Source organism: Megascapheus bottae, chromosome 17 (assembly GCF_031878675.1).
Source record: "Megascapheus bottae isolate mThoBot1 chromosome 17, mThoBot2.hap1, whole genome shotgun sequence".
NCBI classification, from domain to species: Eukaryota; Metazoa; Chordata; class Mammalia; order Rodentia; family Geomyidae; genus Megascapheus; species Megascapheus bottae.
In genome coordinates, this window is record NC_143525.1 from 6,032,047 (window position 1) to 6,056,212 (window position 24,166).

The 24,166-nt window shown below is 50.9% G+C and overlaps 2 protein-coding genes across 3 annotated transcripts in view; one reads left to right on the forward strand and one right to left on the reverse strand.

The window, feature by feature from the left end:
* Positions 1-9,056, forward strand: part of Ntn1 (netrin 1) — a 163,619-nt gene extending 154,563 nt beyond the window's left edge. For both annotated transcript variants that reach the window (XM_090349524.1, XM_090349526.1), the window contains exon 7: positions 5,575-9,056. In XM_090349524.1, coding sequence (XP_090205650.1) covers positions 5,575-5,903 — 329 coding nt within the window. In that variant the 3' untranslated portion in view covers positions 5,904-9,056. The remainder of the gene's footprint in view (positions 1-5,574) is intronic.
* A 4,937-nt stretch (positions 9,057-13,993) lies between these two features.
* Stx8 (syntaxin 8) overlaps positions 13,994-24,166 on the reverse strand; it is a gene marked incomplete at its 5' end in the record, with an annotated part of 226,074 nt that continues 215,901 nt past the window's right edge. Inside the window, one exon of the mRNA XM_090349527.1 lies at positions 13,994-14,168. Within this exon, the coding sequence (XP_090205653.1) occupies positions 14,098-14,168 (71 nt within the window). The remainder of the gene's footprint in view (positions 14,169-24,166) is intronic.

Here is a 24,166-nt window from a genome sequence, read left to right on the forward strand (position 1 = left end):
GCCTGCCCTGTCATCCTCACATACCTAGTACCTTCGTTTGTTCTGGGTGGCAGGGGCCCCGGCCACTGTGGGGTGTCCAGTGGCACCTCCCTAGGGCTCTGTACAGCTTGGATCCATATCTAGGCCCTGAAGCACTTTTTTTTAAAAAAATGTCTCCTAGAGGAAACCAGTTTTGAGGGTGGTGTTTGCTTTCAAGGCTGACAGGTGTTCATAGCCATCTTGCTATGTAGTGGTGACATAGACATGCACTAAGTGGACTGCTGGCACGGCGGTGGGAGGAGCCTCCTGGCCGCCGCTCTCAGTGGGTGGACTCTCGGCTCAGGATAGCCGTCCAGTTGAGTCTTCCTCACTGCTGCCATTTGTGGACAGTGGGGGAAGCAGCTCATCAGGCTGTGGAGGGAGCTGTGGAGCCCTGTGGGCCACCTCTGGAGTCTGCCTGGAGTGGACCCGTGCCCCAAGGCACATTGTTTCTGTTTCTCCTCACAGAGAGAGGGAAGTGGTCCCCAGCTCCCTCCCTGGATAGCAGCTCTCCTCCTGCCCTGCTGTGTGGAAGCCCCAGCTGGGGCTAGGCAAGGCCGGGGTCTCCTTTCCATCCTGGACCTCTTGCACGGTGTGGTGGCAGGCACCCCAGCCTCTTTTCACTGTGAGCTGGAATATGGCGGGTATTAATTGGGCATGAGGTGTCCTATACCTTGGTATAAGACAGCAGCCTTCAGAGGTGGGGTTTTGAGGAAGTGGTTGGATTCTAATGGCTTTATTAGTTCCCTGGGAACTGTATTTTGTGCCTGGCTCCTCCTCCACTTGCCATGAGGCCAGCAGCTTTGCTCTACCACTGTAGTGGTTGGCCTTGCTTGAGGTGCGTGGAGGCAGCTGACTATGGGCTAAGACCTCTGGAGCTGTGGTGTTCACAGCTTTTCTTTAGGTTAATTTTTTTTAATCATAGAGCTTATCACAGTGAGTGGACCATTCTAGGCCAGACTGGCCACCTCTTAGGAGACAAGGTTACTTCCCCTCAAGTCCCTTCCTCCAGGTAGCTCTCCCAACAACCAGATGGTCTCAGGCATTAGCCTATCTCCTCTCCCAAGCAGAGTCCAAGCACAAAGATACAGCAGGGGAAATTGAAGCAGCATCTGTGTAGCTGAGATGGCAGTATAGTGGTACTTGGGTTGAGTAGGGAAGACCCGCAATCAGTTCTGAATTAGGTGTCCCCACCTTACCTGGCACTTCTAAGCTAGCTAGTATCTAAGGCCTGAAGCAGTGCCGTGAGGGATGTGGAGACCCGGAGCTCCTGCGGCTGTGGTGAGCCTCTGCCTTGATGAATACAAGGTAGGGCCACTGTTTCAGCCAGGCTCAGGCCTGCCGCCTACTCTGTGCACTCCCCAGCAGGGACTCCATGTTTCTGTGGGCAGCTTAGCAGCCCTGGAAACAGAGCTGGGCTCTGGCTAGGGAAGCATGTGGGCTGAGCTACATTTTATGAAAGCAGCTGCAGTTCAGGACATGCTCCCTATGCTAGGAGATTTACGGGGCTCCATAGTTTTAATGGTTTCTGTGGGGTTCGTGTCCTCCCCCGTCTCCTGTCTCTCAGGCAGATAGGTGACAAGCCTCCCCTCGCTGGACTGACCCAACAGGAAGGTATGGCTGGGTGAAGAGGGGAGTGAGAACAAGAGGCGACCACCCAAGCCTCCTTGGGAGGAGCAGCGGCTGGGAGGCCCATAAATCTCAAAGACCTCCAAGAGGCAGGAAGCCTCCCTACAAAAATGTCCTCATGCTCAGGCTCTGCTGGAAAGTGGGGAACAGCCAGCTGGGCCCTCGTGCCCATCAAGCAGGTGGTTTGTTCAATGCTGTCTTCCCTCCTCCTGCCTGTTCCCAGCAGGCCATGAATAAGGTATCTTAGAACCCAGCCCAGCTTCCAGTGAGGAGCCTTGATCTCAGGGATCCCCCAAAACCCCTGTGCTTTGGTCAGCTTCTAGATTCTCCGAAGGCAGGAGCTCACAGGCCTGGGCCAGCGCTGGTGCTGGGGGAGGGAGGGAGACAGGGAGGAAGGAGTGTTTTGAGTAGGCTGGGGCTCCGGGCAGAGGACAAGATAGTTGTAGGGAATGCAGGTCCCCCTGTGAAGGCTCCAAGCACATGGTGGGGCCTGGTACTCCCACCCTTCTGGGTGTTGCTAATGGCACTGGACTCAGGAGGACAGCCAGATGCCTGCTCCTTAGGGCCAGGTATACCACAGGCAGCAGGCTGGATTCTGCCTTTTGTTCCCGAGAGGAAAGTGGCCCTTGCCAAGTCTGGTCCCAGGGGTCCAGCTCCATATCACCCTGGAGCCACAGCAAAGCTCAGCCAAGGAATCGAGTTGATAGTGTCCCTCCTCATTCTGCAGGTGCATTCTCCCTGCCCCCCACTTCCATCCTGCATGTGGTATAGTACTAGAGGTGGTGCATACCAGCACAGTGGCCTGACCCATCCCTTCTTTTGTGGGGCTCAGGGTGGGTGCAGTGTATACCCCGAAATGGAACAGTACCACTTGTCATGGATGGTAGGGCCTGCTAGTGTCTGCCTCATCAGCTCTTGCCGCCTGGTTTCATGATAACCTTGCTGTGGGTCATCTTGTCTCCCTCTCCCAGTGGGGAAGCTAGTGCATGCGGCATAGGAGGTCTGACCTGAGCTGTGTGTCAATGTGTGGGTGAGGCTCTATTCCCGTTGCTCTAACAAGATGCGTTAGACTGGGTAACTTACAATCACAAATATATTGTTTGCAGTTTTAGAGACAGAGTACAAGGTCAAGACGGGCAGATTCAGTGTTGGTGAGGGCTCTGCTCCCTCTGCTTACTGTGTCACCTTGTTGCCGTGGTGTGGGAGAAGCGACTGGGGCTCACTTGGGCCTCTTTCATATGGGTGCTAATCCTGCTCCTGAGAGCCCTCACCACTTAGTCACTGCCTAAAGATCCCACCTCCTACCACGCTTGCCTGCCCAGGGTATTCCCTTCTGGCACCTGAATCTGGGAGGGAGGCCAGCATGAGGCCTAGAGCATGACAAAAGAAGCCTATCTTTGGGGGTGTGGTCCTATCATGAGGACAGCTGCCTGCTGCTCACTAGCCAGTGGCTGGGCTGGTGACATCACTCATATGCACATCTGGCTGGGCTGGTGGCACCCCAGGCGGTGTGTGGAGACTTTTGATTCTTCGGAGGTGGCAGTAACCTCGTGATGTGCCACGTGGCTCTCGGGGCATGTGGTGTGGGTCTGTTTGAGGTCACTGTTGCAATGTGTATTTTGAATAGTTTCAGCTGTATGCGCAGCAAGGGGACTTGGCCCGTGCACCACGTGTGCAGCTCATACTTGGTGGGCTGTGTAATGTGCAGAGGCGTTGCCAAGGGCAGCGGAAACGTGGAATTCTTCCAGCATAATCACACAAATCCTGCTACCACCCTCCCCGGCCTTGCGTCGTTGCCTAATGCTGTGGCCGAGGCAGCTTCCACCCTGGGAGGAGCAGAGGACAGGGGCCAGGTGCTTTGTTCTTCTGGATTCGGGAGGACATCAGTGTTCGGGGCAGATATCCTTCAGGGCTGGATCCTCCAGAAGAGGCTGGCTCTGCTTGGGAGACACCCCCCCCCCACACTACAATTCTGGAATATTTTCTTAAGGGAGAGAGATGAGGGAGGGTGCGGCTGAGATGTGTAGGCAAAGGCTCAATCCTGGTGGGCCGGCTCTCACTCTGCAGTAGCCTTTGCACAGCCAAGTTAGGAGTCAGGCCTGCCCATCTTTGAAATTAACTTTTAGAGTGGCCAGGTAACAAATTTTCTCCCAATTTGGCAGATAAGGGATCAAGGCTCTGGTGTGTGGCTGGCTACCATGTTGTATATGGGCCTCGAGCTGTGTCCTAACCTTACAGGGCGGGTTTGATTAGGACCCGCTCTTAGCACTTCATGTTAGGGGCCCGTTTACTCTAACACACCGGAACCCTGTATGTGAAGTGGAGATATGTGCATCACTCAGCTCTTGACGCTGTACCTGCCAGGGCCAGAGAGCCTCCACGCTTCCTGGAGGGGTGAGAGGGAGGTGTCTCTAGCTGGCCCTGGGAACTGGGGTGCCACACAGGGAAACAGCCATTTCCCCAGGGAGGCTCATTCATTATGCAGTTTAGTCCTGGGGTAGAGGAGACCAGGGCTCCCAGGCAGGCCCAGCGTGGCTCCCTCATACTTGGTTGAGGGGTACTCAGTTGCCACAGTGACCCCCATCTGCACAGTCAAGACACACATGGCCTGGCCACTTCTCTGGGCTGGAGGGCTTCCCCACCCCTCAGTTTACACTGGGTCCTTTGGTGACAAAAACATGGAAACAGTTGCCATGGCAGCTGTTCTTTGGAGCCCTCAGAGTGGGGTGCAGAGTTCATGATGTCCAGGAACAGCCTTAATAAAAATAGGGGGAAAAAAATCTGCTTCCCGCCCTGCCCCCCTCAGGAGTGTGATCCCACATGGCCTACCACCCCCATGGGCCAGTGTGGGCACAGGCAGGTCCTGGGAGTGGAGGTGGTAAGAGTTGACCCCGGAGGCCTTGGCGAGCTGGCAAGGGCTGACACCTGCTGGGCCTTCCCCCAGGACTTGTCTTTGTGATAGGCTGCTGGAGCCATGGAGCACATTCCGGGTTTAAGCTGCTGTGTCTCTTCAGGATGAGGGCAGTGGCCAAGGTCGTTAGAGTACCAGCAGAGGGAAGAGGCTCTGCCAGGCAGGATGAGGGCGAGGGCTCCGTGTTCCTCAAGTCTCGGAGCTGAGGCTTCTTAGACTGGGAGAAATCATGTGCTTCACCACCAAGTCCCCCAAAGAGTGGACTTTGAGATTCTTCAACTGAAAGGTTCTACAGTAAGGGTCCAGAAACCAACACAGGCACAGTACCTCTGGATTGAAAGCTCAGAATAGCCCTGCATGGAGGAAACTTTTTATCCTGTGGCAGTAACATTGTTACTATATATATAATATATATATGCAATATATATATATTATATATATATGGTCACTGGCTGGAGAAGAGAGAGAATGGAGATTGTAACTGTAAGCCTTACCTGGTTCTATTGAGTCAGACTCTCCGGGACATCCCCAGCACAAGTTTCCAGCCCCCGAGGTTCTGGATGTACACTGCGGCTGGAGGGACTGGGGACATGAGTTAGTAGGCAAGACTCCGGTCTCTAGGAAAAGCACTGTGCCTGCCAGGAGGCAACTTGTCCTGGTGCAAAGGTACTAAAGCCAAGTGAGACTGGGCTATGGTGGGGGGGGGGTGTCATGAGGCCTGAGGTGAAATGATGGGGAGATCCGGCTTATACAGGGACCGGCACTGCTGTCCCTGAGGCCACCTGCCCTGGGGAGCTGGACCTTGCCCAGGTGTAGTCTCTGCAGGTTTTCTTTTCCTAAGAGGGAAGCAGGCTTGTTCCCAAAGGCACCAGGCTTCGTGGAAGTGAGGCCCTGGCACAGGGATGAGCAGGTGGCCTCTGAGTGCGAGGTAGTCGCTTCCCTGCTCTGGGTGTTCCATGGGACCTTGGCTGCACGCGGAGCCTATGGCCCACCCGCCTGCTTGTGCTTCTTTGCAGCCGTCCAGATCCACATCCTGAAGGCGGACAAGGCCGGGGACTGGTGGAAGTTCACAGTGAACATCATCTCCGTGTACAAGCAGGGCACGAGCCGCATCCGCCGGGGTGACCAGAGTCTGTGGATACGCTCCCGGGACATTGCCTGCAAATGTCCCAAAATCAAGCCCCTCAAGAAGTACCTGCTGCTGGGCAACGCGGAGGACTCGCCTGACCAGAGTGGCATCGTGGCAGACAAGAGCAGCCTGGTGATCCAGTGGCGGGACACGTGGGCGCGGCGGCTGCGCAAGTTCCAGCAGCGCGAGAAGAAGGGCAAGTGCAAGAAGGCCTAGCGTGGAGGCTGCGGCGCAGGGCACCACGGCCGGGCCCCTGCGCGGGGCTCTTGGACTGGGCCTGCTAGGGCTTTCCCAGGTTGGGGGGAGGGTGGGGCGGGGCGCAGCTGGCCCGGGAGCAGGGTCCCCCTTGGGCCCTCCCCCTGCCCCACCCTGTGTGCCCCCAACAGGCGCCCGCAGAAATGAGGATGAGACGTACCTACCTCACGGCGCTCCTTCCAGAGCACAAATGCGCTTCCCTAGGGCTAGGTGGGGTCGCCGTGGAGGGGCGGGGGCTGCAGATGCCGGCCATAGATGGTCTTGGAGAAAGGATATGAGAACTGTGAATTTTCAGGTCCGCAGCCAGGGCAGGGGTGCTGAGCAAACCCTCCCACACCCCAGACACGGAAGACAAGCTCCTTTCTCCCTGACCTTCTGTCTAGGAATTCTCCTGGACCCTGGTGGGTGCGCCGATGGCCGGGTCCCTGTGGAAGGGGCTGGATGGCATTGTGGGAAGCCACGCTCCAGCCAGCGTTCATGTGGACCCGGGTCTCCACGACCACCTGCTGGGCTGGTCCTGGGGTGGGTGAGGTAGGGCTCCACCATTTGGAGGAGAGGAGGCCCCCACCGGGTTGGGCCTGGCCCATCCGGAGGGCAGTGGGCTCCAGGACACCCCTGAGAAGCCTGCCTGGTGGTCACACCTCCCGCTGGAACTGCCAGGGGGAGGAGGCGTTGCAACTGCAAAACCTCCCAGAGCGTTTCCTTTGTGGAAACTTGGAAACAGCCCCTTTTATGACATTTTCCAGGGGAGGGGGCGGAGGCACTGGCTGGGTTTAGGGCAGTGACACTATTTGTGTAATGACATCAGCTCCCACAAGGCCCCTCAGAAGTGTCAACAGCTGGAACGGGCCTGAATGGGCACAGAATGCCAAGGCAGGCAGTCAAGATTGGGGGGAAGGGGCTTGCTGGCTTAGAGAATTCTGGGGAGGGAAGTGGGTGTTCTAGCAGGCCGGGCCAGGTCCCAGGGACCAATGAAGCCATGACCACTTCCCACTGCTGTCCCCACTGGTGACACCAGGGAAGGGACACACATAGGACGTCTGCTGCATCCACTTACACCTTTGTCTTATCTAGCTCAACAGCACACACTGCCCACACTTTTGGGCTAGCTTTGTGGTGCCAGCCTCCTAGAGACCCCTACAGGTACCTCCACTCCCCAAGGCCTGTCCTGGCTCTCCACCTCCTTGACCTCTGCACTGCCCTTGCAACCTCTGGCTTCTCCTTCTAGAAGTTGCTTTTGTTTTCCCTGCCCAAAGAGGAAGCTCTGGCCTTGGGAACTGGCTTCCTTCTGTGTCCCTCACTTCTGCTTACGCTACCACTGCCATTCACTGAGCACCTGCTCTGTGCCAGGCACTTTACCCGCGTACTCCCAGCCTGTTCTCAGGACAGGGCTTAACTGGTTTTTGCCAGAAAGTAAAGGTCCTGTCATGATATGTGGCAGAACTGGGACTCAGACCCTCGGGTGGGTTTTCTGAGGGCTCCAGCTGTGTAGCCTACCCCAGCAATTCCTGCAGCAGGCTGTGGGGGAGGGGTGCCATTGCAATGGCCATGGAGACACGAGCAAGGCAATGGCTGCTTCAGGACCTTGCTCTGAGCCTGGTGGGGTTGGGACTGACACCTAGAGAGGGCAGCAGGGGCAGGGAAGGGACTCACCACGCAGCAGCATTCAGCCCTCCTGAAGAGGTCCTACAATGGTGGTCTAGCTGGCCCAAGCATGGGGAGGAAGGCTGAAGGGATTCTGACAGACGCCCTGGTCCTGGCAACGGACACAACCTTGGTCCCGGTTCTGAAACTCCATCAGCATGCTTTGCTGAGCAGTTCTAGCAGCAAGAGGCACCACAGGGCAGGGGTCTTGTTTCTTGTCTGCATAGCTTCTAAGCTGCCCAGAAACACCACGCCAGCTTCACGACACCATCCGTCCTTGCCTGCCCTCCAGTCTCACCAGTGTCAAGTGGGGCTAGCACTGGTGTCCTCTGAGACCTCCTGTCAGACAGCCATGGGCCTGGCAGCATCAAGGTGTCCTAAAAACCCAACCAGCTTCAGCATCCACCTCAGTTCTCCACTGGCGGTTGGGGCCTGAGGGGCTAGGTCAGGGAGGGGGGCCACTGACCAGACTACAGAGCTCACCACAGTGCCTCTTGTGGGCCCAGACTGAAACCAACCCCCCACCTGACCCCACTCCAGGGAGGAGAGGGAAATGTGAGTGGCGGGCTTCTGATTTGTACAGTTAGGAAGGGGTATAAAATGGAAGTAGGATTTGCTTTTGAAGAGTATATTAACCAGAGTTGTGATATGTAGGTGTTTGAAGAAAACCATACCAGGTTAGTCTTTGTGTTTCATCCAGATGCTCCAGCTATTTCTTCTCAGCTGGGTGGTCTGGTGCCCTGCCAGCTGAGTGCCTGCTTTGCTGATGCACAGTCCTACAAAGGTGGGATGGGGGGGGGGGACATGGGGCGCCTCCCAGGTGTGCCTGTAGGCTGTGGCCTCTGTCCACAGCATCCGTCCTTGAAAGCATGACAGGAGGCAGCAACCTCAGACTGGAGGCAGGGCACTGCCTGAGGCCCTGTGTGACCTCCTGGAACTCTGCCGCAGGAGTAACACACAGGAATTCCAGTGTTGGAGCTGCTCCAGGTTGGAAGGAGATTGAGATCTAGAAGAGACCCCCAGCCTCCATCCTAGAGCCTACAGCATGGACAGACCAGGCTTACCGATAAGCCCTGGCTCCTGTGGCCCACCACCACACCATACCCCAGGGGTATCAAAATTGTCTTTGTGGGGCCTTGCCCCGGCCAAAAACCAAGCCAGTGCCACCTCATGTCATTGGCCAGGCCCTTCCCCACTCCCGGACTCCCCGTGTTGCGGACTTCTGTTCACTCAGAAGTGTAAATGTTTAGTTGTGACCATGACATATTGTTTGGGTCAGTGTTCCTTTCCAATGCATACTAATATATTATGGTTATTATATATGAATATATTTAATGACATGGAAAAAGTTGTGGATTTTTTTAAAGATTTTTTTTGGGGGGGTTAGAGTTGAAATGGACCCAGAAGGAACTTGTAATGTGGGCCCCACACACTAGAACTAAATTCAGATATCATTCAATAAACTCTTGTATACTGTCCTGTCTCCCACTCTTTCTTGGTAGCCTGAGCTGTGGGGGGTGGGGAGGTAATAGGAATATGGTTGCTTGCTCTAGAACGCCCCAACTTGATGGCACACTGTCCCAAAAAGCAGGAAAAGAATAGCCTTGCTTGTAAAGTCCTGGGGGCCTGCTGGCTCCGAGTGCAATTTCAAGCTTAAAAGGCTGTGAAATAGGAAAAACACATCTCTGAGATAGGAACTCTCCACACAAGAGGAACTTGGGGGGCCAGGGGAGTTCCCTCTCCTTCTCCCTACACGTAGCTAACAGAGCACCCTTCCACCTTCCCATTACCTTCAGAACTTGTTTCATCACGTTTCTTCTACTCAAAGCCAAGTAGAGATAAGAAAATGCAGCAGAGTTGGTGAGACTCAAGAGGGATTCTTACAAAAACTTGTTTTCCAAGCTATAGCTCAAGGCTTTGTGTAGGGTAGGGACTGGACCAGTCGCCAGGTGCTGAACTCACTGGATTGTAGAGGCTATACTAACACCTCCAAATGATTGATTCCTTTTTTTTTTTTTTGCCAGTCCTGGGCTTGAGCTCAGTGCCTGAGCACTGTCCTTGGACTTTCTCAAGGCTAGAGCTCTACCACTTGAGCCTCAGCACCACTTCCGGCTTTTTTGTATGTATGTGGTACCAAGGAATCGAACCAGGTCTTGGTGCATGCTAGGCAAGCACGCTACCACTAGGCCAAACTCCTGGCCCCTGTGATTCCTTTCTTAAATAGCCCTTAGGAGCCTACTGTGTTCTCATGCAGAGTGGAGCCCAGCAACACAAGGAAATCATTTCTTCACACTGGGTTCTCAGATGGGGCTCAGCCACAGGCCTGGTCTGATCCCCTGGTCAATACAGATTCCAGGCCCCCTCTTTTGAAGGTGCAGAAGGCTTCCTTTGTTGTGTAGAGACCTGGCTGTGATGATCAGGAACTGTACTCAGAGCCAGGGAGGGCTCTAAACCAGGCTAGGTAGGTACCTGAGTAGACGCTTGTGATCCTAATCTATCTCAGGAACAATCTCTGTGGAACAACAGTACCTGACAGCAGAGGAAAAGAGGCAGGTCTCAGAGGAAAGGCTGCAGAAGGAGCAAACAGGACCTGTCAGTAGTCTCAGGCACTCCCCAGGATAGACTGTTGGCAGGATTATAGACCCATTGAAAATTGGGGTTTCTTGGCAGTTTGGTTCTTAGCTTTGGTCACTTTAGATCAAGGATCTAGTTCACAAGGACTTTCATGATGTGGCTCTCTTTGATCTCTCCATAATGTTGTGATTGAGCTGTGATTCCATCACAGCCAGGCCCTGTGTTGGCAGCTGTAGCCTCTGCCCAAGGCCTGCAGAAAACACTGTTGATCACACATACATTAGAACAGGACTATGAACAGCATGCCACCTTCCAGAGCTTTCTGCCTTGGCTGGGTTGACTAGGTGTTGACATCCATCCAACTTAGAGAATACAGGAAGAAGGCTGAGTCTGTTAAGCACTGATCCATTTTGGAGACTGAATGGTGAGGCATCAGAAAGCTGAAGGAGCCATCAGTCCACTCCAAAGCCCAGGGTCTGGAGGAGGTCCCCCTGCATCTCCCGGCACATTGCCTGGCATGGGGAAGGCCACTTGTGGCAGACATAACTCCTCAACCTCAGACTTCCTTCAACAGACATCTTTTTCCATGCTGTTTTTTAATACTAAATAAAGACATAGAAGAAATGCGCCAAGAAAAGCTGGGACTGAAAGGAAGAAATACTGTACATGGACGGATTAACTCACTGCTTTATCAACTGGAGGACAGCAAGTCATTTCTGGAAGGAGGTCAATGTCTTTTGTTGTTGGCACACAGCAGGGAGGAAGCCTGTGAAATCAGTGGCACAGTTAGAGTAAAGAGCCGCTTGGACTCAGCTTCCTAAGCAAGAGGAATCAGTGAACTTCAGCAGGACTAGGTAGAACTAACTAGGTAAGGGATGATTTTTATGCGAGAAGTGACAGGAGGAAATAGGGTGGGAAGGAGCAAAGACACAGTTCCCACAGAGAGGGAAGAAGACACAGCTATAGTTCTTGAAGCCAGGGGGCTGGTCAGCAATTCTAAGCAGGCCCAAGGAAGGGAAGTTTCTGGGATCTGACCTCAAGAAGCACAAAGCCAGCAAGCTGGCTGCAGGAAACAGAGAAAAGACACATGTAGGATTTTAGGCATCAAAGCCACAAAGGCTGTATCCAGGCTCCAGTTCTGCTGGTCTTGAAAGGAGCAGGTTGTCCTCAGGCTAATGATAGTTAGGTTTAGTAGAGTTATTATGAAGTCTAAATGGAACCCAAGTACCACAGTTGTACCTTGGTATTTTGGATTTCTTTATATGGTATCCAGACTGAAAATGCTTATAATTAATATTCAGTTAAGTTAAACAGTTCTCATGCTGTTGTTTGAATAAGGTTTATTTTCATTGAGAGAGCACTTGAGGAGATGAGGGCTGCAGCCTTGCCTTGCTGGCTTTCTCTCTGTGCAGGTTAAGACTCATCAGCATGGCAGGAGCTTGCTACAGGTTGCTGGGCCTGGGAGCCTGACACAATGGAGAAACAAGGCTTTGCAAATCATGCTAGGAAACACCACATAACTCTAAAGTGGCTCCAAGGTGTTGCGTGGCAGCCTCGAAGGTAAATCTTTCTTGGGAGAGTGAGTAAATATCTTAGCTGAGAAAATCACTCTTGACGAAGACTAAGGGCGTGGGCCTCCTGCCAGGCATGTCCCGAGCCTCGGAGGCTGGCCTGTGCTGTCCTGTGCCTGGATGGAGATGCTTGTATTCCAATCTTGCAGGCAGCTTATCTTCTCCACTCCCTGCCCGTGGGTCCAGAGAAGGGAAGTAACTTGTCCAAAGTTACACAGCTAACAACGTGAGTCTGGGCTCAGAGCCCATTTCGCCCAAAGAACAGAAGCTGCTGTGCGCAGACATGGGCCCAGTGTTTTCCTGAAAAGGCCTTTCAGTGAGCCTGAGCCAGGCTCTGTGGCTCTGGCTCAAAGACGCCCCACGAGTTGCTGGGGCTCCGTGCTGAGCCAGTCAAGAGGAGGTGAGAAAGTCAAACAGACCATCAATGCTGCTTCCCCAGAGCCCCAAAGCAGAGCGGGGGGCGGGGGGGTCCAAGAAGATACTGTTTGTACAGATTTGGAGTTTCACACAAGACAGGAAGAAGTGGCTCTGTGGATTCTTGCTCTTCCCTTGGGCAATCCATTAGTAACCACTTCTCCTCAGAAACGTGTCCTAGCGCACGTTACCTCCAAAGAGCCCCCGCCTGCCAGCACAACCCCCCATCCACCCCCCCTCCTTTAAGCAGGCCAGATCTTCCTCTCCTGCCTGGCACACTTGGCTTCCTGACAGTGTGGCTCATCCCCATGGCTGTCCTGCTCCTCACCCTCTCACTCCAGCCAGGACCTGGCCCCTGTGAGCCTGTAAAGCCTGCTTTGGGGGCTCAGTGTGTTCGTGGGGTCCTTGGGCAGCAGGAGAGCATCTGGTTTGGCCTGGCTCACTCTCATGCCTTCACAAGTTGTCCAGTTGCACTTGGTAAAAGCAGGTAGCATGACCCTGTTCTCAGGCCCAGTCACCTGCCCACGCTGAGGCCAGGGATGCATTTGCAGGTGTGTCCCCCAGTCCTCACAGCCACTCTCCATGAAGGGTAGGGGATCTGTTCATCTGTTTCTGGATGAGGAACACACATGACATGATAAGTTGCCCATGGTCACACTTGCTGTCAAGTGGTGAAGTTGTCCTTGCTGTTCACTGTATTTCAGTTTCTAGAACCTCCATTCCTCTGTGAAGCAGGGTCAGGTGACCAGTTCCGGCCAGTGAGTTGTGAGCAGGGACTGTGGGCTAGCTTCTGGGCTGCTGGCCTGTTGAGCTTTCAGAGTCCCCTAACCTCTGCCAGCATCCTCGGTGGCTGTCTACTGGCCTGGGTACTAGAGTGTGGAGATGGAGTCAGAGTCAAGCAAGTGTCTAGACTCATGGATCCCGGGAAGTAACAGCAGGGCCCGCTGCACCTTGGTTATCTTCCTGGTGCTTTTGCCTAGTGGGGGCCTTGGGTGGTGCTGCGTTCAGTAAATGCCCAGGACCCCTCCTCCCACAGACTTGTTCTGTCCTCAGTAAAAACCACGTGAGACAGCCTCTGCTGTTTTAATCCTGTCCCTCCTCCTAATAGGGGCAGCAAAACCAGGCCAGCTGCCCACCTTGCTTTCTATACAGAAAGCAGAGGGCACCATGCCTGGTCCAGTGTGCCCTTCTCACTCAAACTCATCTTCTTGATGGCCTGACATCCCTCACATGCCCACCATCAGCCAGGCCTGAGACCCACACATATGTACAAGAGCACACACACATGCTGCATACAAGAAGACATAACCCCACCTTCCTCTGAACCCTAAACAGAAATGTTACTATCTGTGGCTCTCCCAGTCCCCACTTGAGCAAGAGACTGAATTCCAGCTGCTTAGAAAAATGCTTCAACCTAGAGAAGTTGACTGGGATGGAGACAATGAAGAATGTGTTCCTGGGTCTGAAGGTAGGGCCCAAAGATCCTACAACTATTTGAGAGCAGGTACAGCTCACAGCTACAGCACCAGTGGTGGGGAGGTCGAGTGGGGCAGGGTGCCTGATGGACACACTCAGACCCGCCTAAGGGACCACCTCTCCACATGGCCCTCATCTCATTCACTTAGACATCCTAGACACACAACAAGCCACATAACCTTCCCCAGCAGACCAGACACAGTTGAGAGGATACTCAACAGACTGTGGGGTGACCACTTGAGGGGCATTTAACGAGGACTACAACAACCAAGGTAGAAACCAGAGGCCTGCACAGGGCCGATGCGATGCTCAGGCAGCTCTCAGAGCTACTCAGCTGGGCAGGCCCTCCTGAAGCAATGCACGTCGAGTTCATTCGGAGCTTTGGAGGAGTTTATTGAGAGCAGGTGTTGTGTAGGAAAAGGGTGCGGGCTTTCTTTCGTCACTGGCAGGTGTCGCAGCGGGTGGTCCCTTTATTGCTATCGGTTAGTTGGCCAGACTGCGACAACCACAATAGCCACAAGCAGCAATAAAATCACCATTATCATCCCTGAAAGAGAGAAGCCAAACACACCTCTTAATGATTCAGACCAGAAAAGTGTTGCACTGAATGTGGAGAATGGCAGCGCAGGTGGTGGCATGGGTGACCTGCAGGCTGCTGGGTGTGGCAAGAAACCTGGAAGCAGTCCTCACTGCCGTGTGCAGACTGTACTAGCATCCTGGGGGCCAGGTGAGAGGCCCAGGAAGAAAGGGTGTGCTCTTCACTCTGGAGGCAGAGGTATGCTGACTCACAGCTCCAGCCCAGGCAGGCCACCCACACCCCCAGGATGGTGGACGGTAGGGAGATGGCTACCCCTGCTGCCCAGCTGGATCCTGCCCTGACACACAGAGCTTAGAGTTCAGCTCCAGACTTCACGATCTCCTCCATCCATGGGACAGCCACTTCACCTTGTTGAAGCAGAGCCTCTTCCTGAGAGGCCAGTCCTTCCTGGATTGGTAGCTTCTAGCATTTGGGACTAGAGATGACGAAGGGACCTTGCAGCCAGTGACCTCGAGTCTCACTCTGCCAGCCTCACCCCACCTCCTGAGGCTGCCAGACTGCCCACTTCCCACAGGACGCTGAGGACGTGGACCGGGAGAAGCGCAGACTCCATGTTCCCTGGCCCAGTAGGAAACACCAAGCCTTGTGCATCCGAGTGGCACACTGGCGTAGCCAGTGTGGGCACCTCCAAAGCAAGAGCAGGAAGCGCTTGCTCACCCCACACTCTTGGACCTACAGATGGAGGCCAGTGAGCACAAATGAGGCAATGCCGAGGAACAGGGAGGGCCAGGCACCCAGGCCACGTGGCCGGCAGAGCACGTGGAACCCGCACACTCCTGCAGTTCCCTGATCCCAGCTATCAACAGCTATCTACAGTGGCTCTCCAGTGAAGAAATCGCTCTAAATATTGGAAGTTATTCCAATAATGAGGGCTAATAGACGTAATAGTTACATGACAGATGGAAAATGAATTATTTTCAATACAAGTTGGAGAAAGAATAACACTAATCCAAAGTCTATTAATAGGAGTAATGACAATAAATGCAGAAAACGAAGAAATGAGAGATTTTCAAAGACAAATGTTGCTGTGAAGGGAGTAATGAAAGAAATACAGGTGCGGTTAGCTAGGTGGCCATGCAAGAGAATGCCCAGGTAAGTGATTACAAGTGGAAAGAAGCAAGCCAAGCACTGGTGGCTCACAGCTGTAATCCCTGCTTCGCAAAAAGCTGAGATCTGAGCATCTTGATTCAAAGCCAACCCAGCAGAAAAGTCTGTGAGATTCTTATGTCTAACCTGCAAAATCTGGACATGGGGCCGTGGCCCAAGTGGCAGAGCAAAAGAAAGTGCAAAGCCTTGAGTTCAAGTACTGACACTGGAAAAAAAAAGTGGGAAGAAGAGCCTCAGTATGGTGTTGTGTTGAATTTATGAGACTATATTGAGCATCTCCAGGCCTGTAGAAGTAGGATTTAACATTTCCAACTACAGTAAGACATAAGTTTGGGGGACCGGAGTGTAGCCTAGTGGTAGAGTGCTTGCCTAGCATGCATGAAGCCCTGGGTTTGATTCCTCAGTACCACATACACAGAAATAGCTGGAAGTGGTTCTGTGGCTCAAGTGGCTAGCCTTGAGCAAAAAGTGTCCAAGAGCAGTGTCCAGTCCCTGGGTTCAAGCCCTAGGACTGGCAAAAAAAAAAAGACTTTACATATATATATATATATGTATATATACACACACACACACACACACACACACACACACACACACACACACACACACACACACACACACTTTGGCAGTTAATAATACATAGGTAATGTTTTTATCTGAAAAGTTTAGATTTCTCCTGGTGACAAAATGGTCACAAATCCTACTAATGAAAATACTGTGATTTGCTATTGATTTGTCCTCAAGCTTAATAAGACAATAGTGAAGAGTGCAAAGTGCCTTTCCAGCCAACTTCACAGACTTTCTGAATCCCATCCCACAGATTCTCAGAGTTCTAGGGTCCAATGGACACTGAGTGGTGGAAATTTTAAACCCACCTTGTGAGCATAGCTTACTGATGGTTTCAAACACTGGAAAAGGATTTGGAACAAATGGTAAGCTCCTGGTCATTTGACTAGGGTAAGAGAGTTGTTTAAACAAAGATTCTTTTTATAGGGTGAGGAGTGTGGAGGGACAGGGTCTTGCTACATAGATCAGGCTGGCTTCAAACTTACCATCCTCTGGCCTAGTGTGCTGAGATTATAGGCACTCAGCCACTTGTGCATCTCCACACCCAGAGGATCCCATCTTACATAAGTCCCTCCTCTCAGGGAACCTTTCAGGGTCTCTGCTCCATCCTCTGGCTCTGTCTTCAGGAGACACAGCCTAAGCCTCTATATTACATACCTACATGGACTAATTCTAGCTGAAGTCTCTTTCTTTGTATAACCCATGAGCCAAGACTAGATTTTATATATTTAAAGAGTTGTCAAGAAAGTGGAAGATGCTGTGACATGTTTTGTGTGTGGTCTGCAAACCCTACAACGTTTTGCACATAATAACTGCACTCTGCTGTGGCACTAGTCTGCTCCTCTCTCCACTTACTTCATCTAAGAAGCTCCTTTTTGAGGGATGGGGAGCAGGGGTGGCGGTGGGAAATGAACTCAGGACCTCTTGCTTGTTAAGCAAGTTTGCTCTATCACTTGAGCCACACAGCTCAGTCCTATGTATTGAAGTTTAAGACAGGGTCTTTTACTTTTGCCTGGGCTGGCCTTGAATGTGCAATTCTCTTACTTCCGCCTCCCAAGTAGCTGGGGTTGCAGACATGTACCACTTTGTCCAGCAAAGGGTTGTCTTCCTTCTTGTTAACATCTCTATGATCTTCTTTGGGGGGTAGTTATAATATTTTAGCTAGCAGTTTCAAGATCGTTGCAGTGAGAAAGGGATGTGTAGTACCTAAGTACCATCTCTGTTTTAGGCCAGTTTCTTACCAGACCAGAGCAGCAAGTCTTTTCACCCATTTCTATCTCCAGAGCACCATCATGGTGGCCCTCAGAGCCCCACGGGAAGAAGTCCCCCTATTTCCGGTCATTCTGCGATGTGTGTGGCGCTTGGTTGAGGGGAAGGGAAGGTTATGTGGATTGGTGACAGAAGACAGTGGGCTTGGGGGTGGTGAACAGACAGAAGTGTATATGCGGGGGGGGGGGGCATTATTCCTGGTACTCTAGGGCCTTGGTTCACCCTATGGCAAGGGGAGGAGCTGGCTGCTTGAGAAATCTAGAGATAAACAGAGGGAGTTTAGGAAACAGTTAAGGCAGGCACGTGATAGTGAGCACTCCAGGCTGGGATGGCCCAGTTTCAAGAGACACTCAATTTTCAAATCAGGGTGATGATGGGAAAAGCATAAAAAATGATAAAATAAATCAAGAACTAATCACAGAGAAAAAAAAAACCAGTGGCAAATGCTTTTAGTTTATATTCATGAAGACTGACTCACAACAGGGAGGCAGGCTCTCAGGGCTCTAATGGCTCCCACTGCACTCTAGCCAACACTGCTCTGCCCACACCCTGGCTTCTACACATGCCTCTTGTTCGGGCCTACTTAGTCCTCCAAATCTCTGCATCCATGTGGCTTCCTTGAAGATTGCCCTGTTAAACTCCTGCTAATTGGGACAGTTTCCTCCCTGTCTCCTGAGTGAACTGCGTTACCATCGCTGAGCAGGAGCCTGTTCCTGCCACATGACAATCTTACATAAGGACAGTCCTCATTCCCCACCACATACCATTGCCAAGCGCAAAGCAGACACAAAAGAGGGTCCTCAAAAACAGAATGAAGAAAGGCACACACCAAAAAGAGGGTGAGGCAGGAGGATCATGACCAGCCTGGGCTATACTTTGAGAACTAGAGGCATGGTTCAAGTGGTAGAGCACCATCTGTGTGTAAGCAAGCTGAGTGAGAGCAAGAGGCCCTGCTTTTAAGTCCTGGTACCAACATATACATACATATACATACACACACAAAACGTAGCACTATAAAACTGACTTAAGCTGGGTGCTAGTGGTTCATGCCTGTAATCTTAGCTAGTCAGGAAGCTGAGATCTGAGGATCATGATTTGAAGCTAGCAGGGGCAGGACAGGTCTGTGGGATATATTACCAACTAACCACAACCCCCACCCCCCCAAATAAGTAGAGTTGTGGCTCAAGTGATAAAAGTGCTAGCCTTAAGCAAAACAAGCTCAGGGACAGTGCCCAGGCCATGAGTTAAAGCCTTAGGACTAGTAGTATGTATATACACACACATAAATACACATGCACAACACATGTTATTTGAACTTGAGGTATGGCTAAACTGGTATAGCATTAGCCATGAGTGGATGGAGGGCATAAGGTGCTAAGGTCAAGCCTGGTACTATGACATCAGAAAAAGAAATATATAAAATATCTGGAGGGGACAAGTACATATAAGAAAGATAGGGCCGGGGCCGGGAGTTTGGCTTAGTGGTTAAAGTGCTTGCCTAGCATGCATGAAGACCCGGGTTCAATTCCTCGGTACCACATACATAGAAAAAAGCCAGAAGTGGTGCTGAGGCTCAAGTGGTAGAGCTCTAGCCTTGAGAAAAAAGTCCAAGGTCAGTGCTCAGGCCCTGAGCTCAAGCCCAGGACTGGCAAAAAAAAAAAAAAAAAAAAAGATAGGGCCATCAATAAGGAAGGACAAATACTGCACACATGAGGAGAAGGCAGACAGAGTTCCACGTCTGGAACAGTTCTAGCTGAAGGGTGGATGGGTCTATCACAATAATAATATAGTAATCTGATTTCCCTAGCATAGGCACTGTGACTTACACAAGTTGTGTCTCTAATAGTAACAGCTGATAAAACTGGTGTTTGTTCAAAAACAAAAATAGTGACAAATGAGATTTTGTCATTTTAATCTATTTCAGAACAAACAAAGGTTCTTGGGAAGGAGATTTCCAACAGGTTCAAGGAGAAAGTCATTTCCTGACACAAAGGATAGGGACAAGCAGAGGCCTGGGGGTTCTTTGGGTGAGAGAGGTGGTGTTTCCTTATCTCCCCGCCCCCCACATCTGAGTCTGGAACTTGACTCAGTACCTGCCACTTTCACTCACTAACCAGTCCTCTGTCAACTGAGCCATGCCTCCATCCCCACAGGGCTCTCTTCTTTTTTTTTTCTTCATATATTTTTATTGTAATTAATATAAGGATTACATTATATTCACCAGATAGAAGGTGCATTACTTCACATACACTGATACCCTTTCTCATGTCTTGGTTCTCATTTCCCTCTCCCCACCCCCACCCTCATCTTGTTTTCCCCCCTTCCCTATCCAATTTCAAATAACCAAATATGCATATATATAATATATCAGATAACCAGGTGAAATACTGTAACAAGATGAGATAACCAAGAGACAGCAAAATAGATGAGAGATGGCATAGTACATTAAGGACAAGAATCACTCATTATATGGCTTTTGTTTCTATATCCTAGAGGTCCTTTCATTTAGAGTCATACTATATGGCCTTGTATATCTAGGCTTTCTTCTATTGTAAATCTCTGCAAGGGGAACCCAAGGTTTCTACTGATTAGGACAAATGAGGGAAACCAGTGAGCCTATGTTCCTTTGAGTCTGGCTTACTTCACTTAATATGATTTTTTTCTAAGTCTTTCCATTTCCTTGGACCTGAAACTCTTTTTATTTATTTATTTATTTATTGTAATTAATAAAAGGGTTATATGATATTTGCCAGATAGGTGCATTCATTCACATATATTGATACCCTTTCAGGGCTCTCCTTTCTTGAAGTGTGACTTTCTTGAGATGCCATCAGCTTAGGCACCTGAATGGAATCTCTCTAGACATACTTTAAGTAAGCATAAAGCAGGGTCTTTCTAAAGTAGAGAAAGCTAAGTCTGTTGGCCATGCTCAGTTCTGTTTACTACATGCATAAGCAGAGGTCTGGAAAGCCAGCATGGAAATGCAGGTATAATACTCAGCCTGTACCACTGAGTCCGGCTGGGGGTCCTGAGGCAGAAAGGCCCAGACTCCAAGGGACTGAAAACCTGGGATGTGGCTTCTTTTCTCTCCTCCCTTTTCACTTTTTATAGTAGTTTACCGACAGAAGGCCATGCTGATCATGACAGATCTTCATTCAGCTCTTCAAGGGTCAAATTCATGACCTGTCTGTTTGCATCTGCACCCTTGCCCACTCCATCTCCAGTGGACTAAATTTGGAAGTACATCCCAGCTAATTTCCCTGAATGTCACTGAAAAATCAGCATTGTGATCAAGATGCACTATAGTGCTGACATGGAAGTTTGCTATTTCCTTGAGACAGGGGTAGACAGTGCTCTTGGCAGACCTGGGAAAGAGTTTCTGGATTCCAGGCCATCCTGCTGGAGGGTCCCGGAAGAACTTGAGCTGGGCTGCATCAGGTGTGAGAGATCAAATTGCCCAGCAAGCAGCCTCTGGGGCTCTTGTCATCTATCCCTTAGCCAAGGAAATGTTTGACATTTGGGAACAAAAAAGACAGTTGAACTTCTGGAAAGCTGCCAACTTCTCAACAATGAATGTTCTCTGCCCCGACCCTAGCATGGAACACCTGGGGAGGCTCTGGACTCTAGAGTCATGTTTTCTCCAGGCTTCACTCAGCTCCTTCCCTGGTACCATCGGTACCTGGTAGGGCAGATGTTCTCTCCTAGGATCAAGAGTCCCTTTCAGAGACAGATATAGGATGCCAGGGTTACCAAAGTGGGGGGGGGTAAACCCCCAGCAACATCCATTTCCCTTGGTCAGTTTACTAGATGAGGGTTACTCAGCCATGTATGGTATTTACAAATCCAGCCCATGGCAATTAAGAGGTGGTGCAAGAAAACCTTTTTCAAACTGGGAAGGGACATTGACCAGGCTCTCAGGAACAGGGGTGTGTTTTCTGGATGGTTCATGGGGATTAACTGGCCATATCACAGCCAGCACTTCTGTCACAGTGCAGTGCAGGCCGCAGCTCTTGCTACTTATTGACATGGCCAAGGAAGAAGCAGCATTTACGTGGCCCAGTGCTGCTGGATATTCCCTTCAGTGCTTCTGTAGGTGACATTTGCTTAAGTATTAATCAGCTGGATCTTGCTGATCAAACCGGGATGTTTTACAGTAGATTCCTGAGCCAAGGTGGAAAAGGAGCAGGAGAAGAGACAAAACTGGAATATTTGTTTTCAAAAGTTCATGTAAATGTCCCCTTTAATCCTAGAGCTGGGCAAATACGCTAAAAAAAGAGTAGACTTGAGAAGGTGAGGTATTTGCTTTCTGATTTCTGGATTGAACTGGGGAGAGCAGAGTTACTCCATTTGGAATTGTCTGCGCTACTCAGCAGCTGGTGGCGTGAACACCTGTCACCTGCCTCCACTTCCTCCTGCCTCTTACCAGAGGAAAAAAAGACCCCTGGGGTGGGAAGAAAGGCACCTACCTGCCTCTGTCCTCAACCCTCTAGAATCTGCTTTATTTTATATTCTGCTCATTCCCTCCTAATAATGTATTTATTAATACTCCAGGCAAACTATCCAGGTGCTGGTGGCTTATGCTTCTAATCTTAGCTATCTGAGAGGCAGAGGTGGGAACTGTGGGTCAAAGCTAGCAAGGCCCAAAGGTTCCTAAGACAATAGCCGGATTAATGATGCATGCCTGTGATTCCCGCTATGTGGAGGTTGAAATGGAAGGTCCTAAGATGGGAGTTCCAGAACAGCCTGGGCAAAAGATTTCACACGATCTCATCTAAACAGACAACAGAGCTGGGCACGGTGGTACGTGCCTGTCGTCTCCACTATAGTGGGAAGTATAAAATAATGGAGAGTATAAACTGAGAAGACTGTGGTCCTGGAAGGTCTGGACCCTATTCAAAAATGACTAGAGCTTTTTAAAAAGGGCTGACGGCAGGGTCAAGAGGTAGAGTGCTTGTGTAGCAAATGTAACGATTCACGCTGTTTTCACAGAGCTTAAGGGCCCTGGCTCTATGCTCCACTTAGACTTCACTCCCTCCACACACGGTGCTCAACCCTATACTTCTTGCCTCCTCTGGACACCAAGAAGCTCCCACAACAAGGCTATGACTGGCAAACAGTCATCTTTCCTCTTTAAATTCTTATGTTACAACCAGGATCTCCCAAAACAGGGTCATGCTATCTGATGTGGAGGAGGGAGAGAGGTTTTACACTCAGGGACAAGGGATTTCAAATCTGCCACTTCCTAGCTAGGAGACATTTGAGAAAGTTTGTATGTGTTTGTGTGCATGTGTTAGAACTGGGATTTGAATTTAGGGCCTTGCACTTTCACCTAGTTTTTTTCTACTCAAGGTTTGAGCTCCACCTGAGCCACACCTCCATTTTTTTCTTTTGCTGGTTATTTACAGATTAGTCTCTCAAAGACTTTTCTGCTCAGGCTGGTTTCAAACCTTGGCTCTCAGATTCCTGAGATTACAAGTGTGTATTACAGGCTAGGATTTAAAGGTATGCGACATTGATGACATATAGGTGCCTGGCAGTTTCTTAACTCTCTTGAGTTATCACAGGAGATCAAGAAACCTCAACTTCACAGGTTTCTCGTGAGGATTCAAGATCACAAATCAATGGTAACTTCTAGGCCATAACTGGCTCTTGATAGTGGTAGCCATGCTGACAGTATCAATGACTCCCACCTGGCCACTGCCCAGGAACAGTGCCTTTTGCACACTGGACACACATGACTATCCTGCGAGTCTCTCAGAGCAACCATCCAATAATGTGTCATTCAACCCAAATGAGAAGGAACAGGAGTGAACACAGAGGAGAACCTGGGTGGCATTTGGTATAGTAACAGAGGCCAATTCTAGCCAGGTCCAGTGGTGACAACGGGCATCCTGGAAAGGTTGGAAGTTCAGAGCGGAGTATCTGGCAGCATCCGCTTCGGTTATTAGCTACAGGAAGGGCAGCTGTGCTGGGCAAGTCTGGCTGGAGGCGAAAGGCCAGTGAAGCCCAGCCAAGTGGACACCAGGTGAGGGGAGCTGTGAAGAGCTGACACGTGAAAGCCTTTGAGGAAGTAGAGGTCAGAGTAGGGGCACAGCTGAGGATGGGGTCAGAGGCTGGAGAAGGTTAAGGCGAACAAAAAGGGGAACCAGACGTGAGCTCACATTCAGCTGTGCCGGGGTGGGAGGGGACCAGGGCCAAACTAACAACACTAAGAAGATTAGCAGCAGGGTAGGGAAGAAGTGACAGGAGAGTACCACAGGGTAAGTATATGTGCTCACAAAGTTTACAGAGCCTAGATCCACCCACAGTTGAAAAAATTGGGGATCAGAGGCCACATGTGATGAGAAGAGCTGGAATTATAGCAGGATACATTTTGGGGGAGAGTGTTATGGGGTTCAGCCACCCTTGAGCTGGAGCCCTGCAGGATAAAGCTGGCAAACCACGGACTGTGATGCACAAGTTACATGCTGTGAGACTCCAAATCACACTGCAAGACCAAAAAGTCAGCCACCAAACAGTATCCGGCCTGTGTATAGGTTCCATATGAGAACAGCAACACTAGAATTAAACAGATCTTTTATCTCGATCTGTGTCACAGCAACTGAATATCATCAATAGTCTGTGATTTCAGAGCAGATCACTGCCTGAGAGCACAGAGCACTGGGAAGAAGGCCCACAGAGCCCAATCTGGCCCTGCTCCAGTCTCTTTGGCCAAGTTACCCAATACTTCTGCCCGCAGCTGACTCTGGGCCATGCAGGACAATGCATACATTTCTCAAGGCTGTGGGGGACTGTATGTGGTTTTGACAGAACCCAGGGCCTGGTGCATGGCTGGAGCTGACTAACTGGTGTCTGCATTCTTCATTCTGGAGGCAAAGATGATGGTCTTTGCTTCTTGGGAATGGCCAAGCCAGTGTGACTAGGGGAGCTGGTTTGTGCTGAGGTGACTTGGGAAGGTACAGCCACTTTGCCCTCTCCTTGAAGGTCCAGCCCCACCTGGAGAG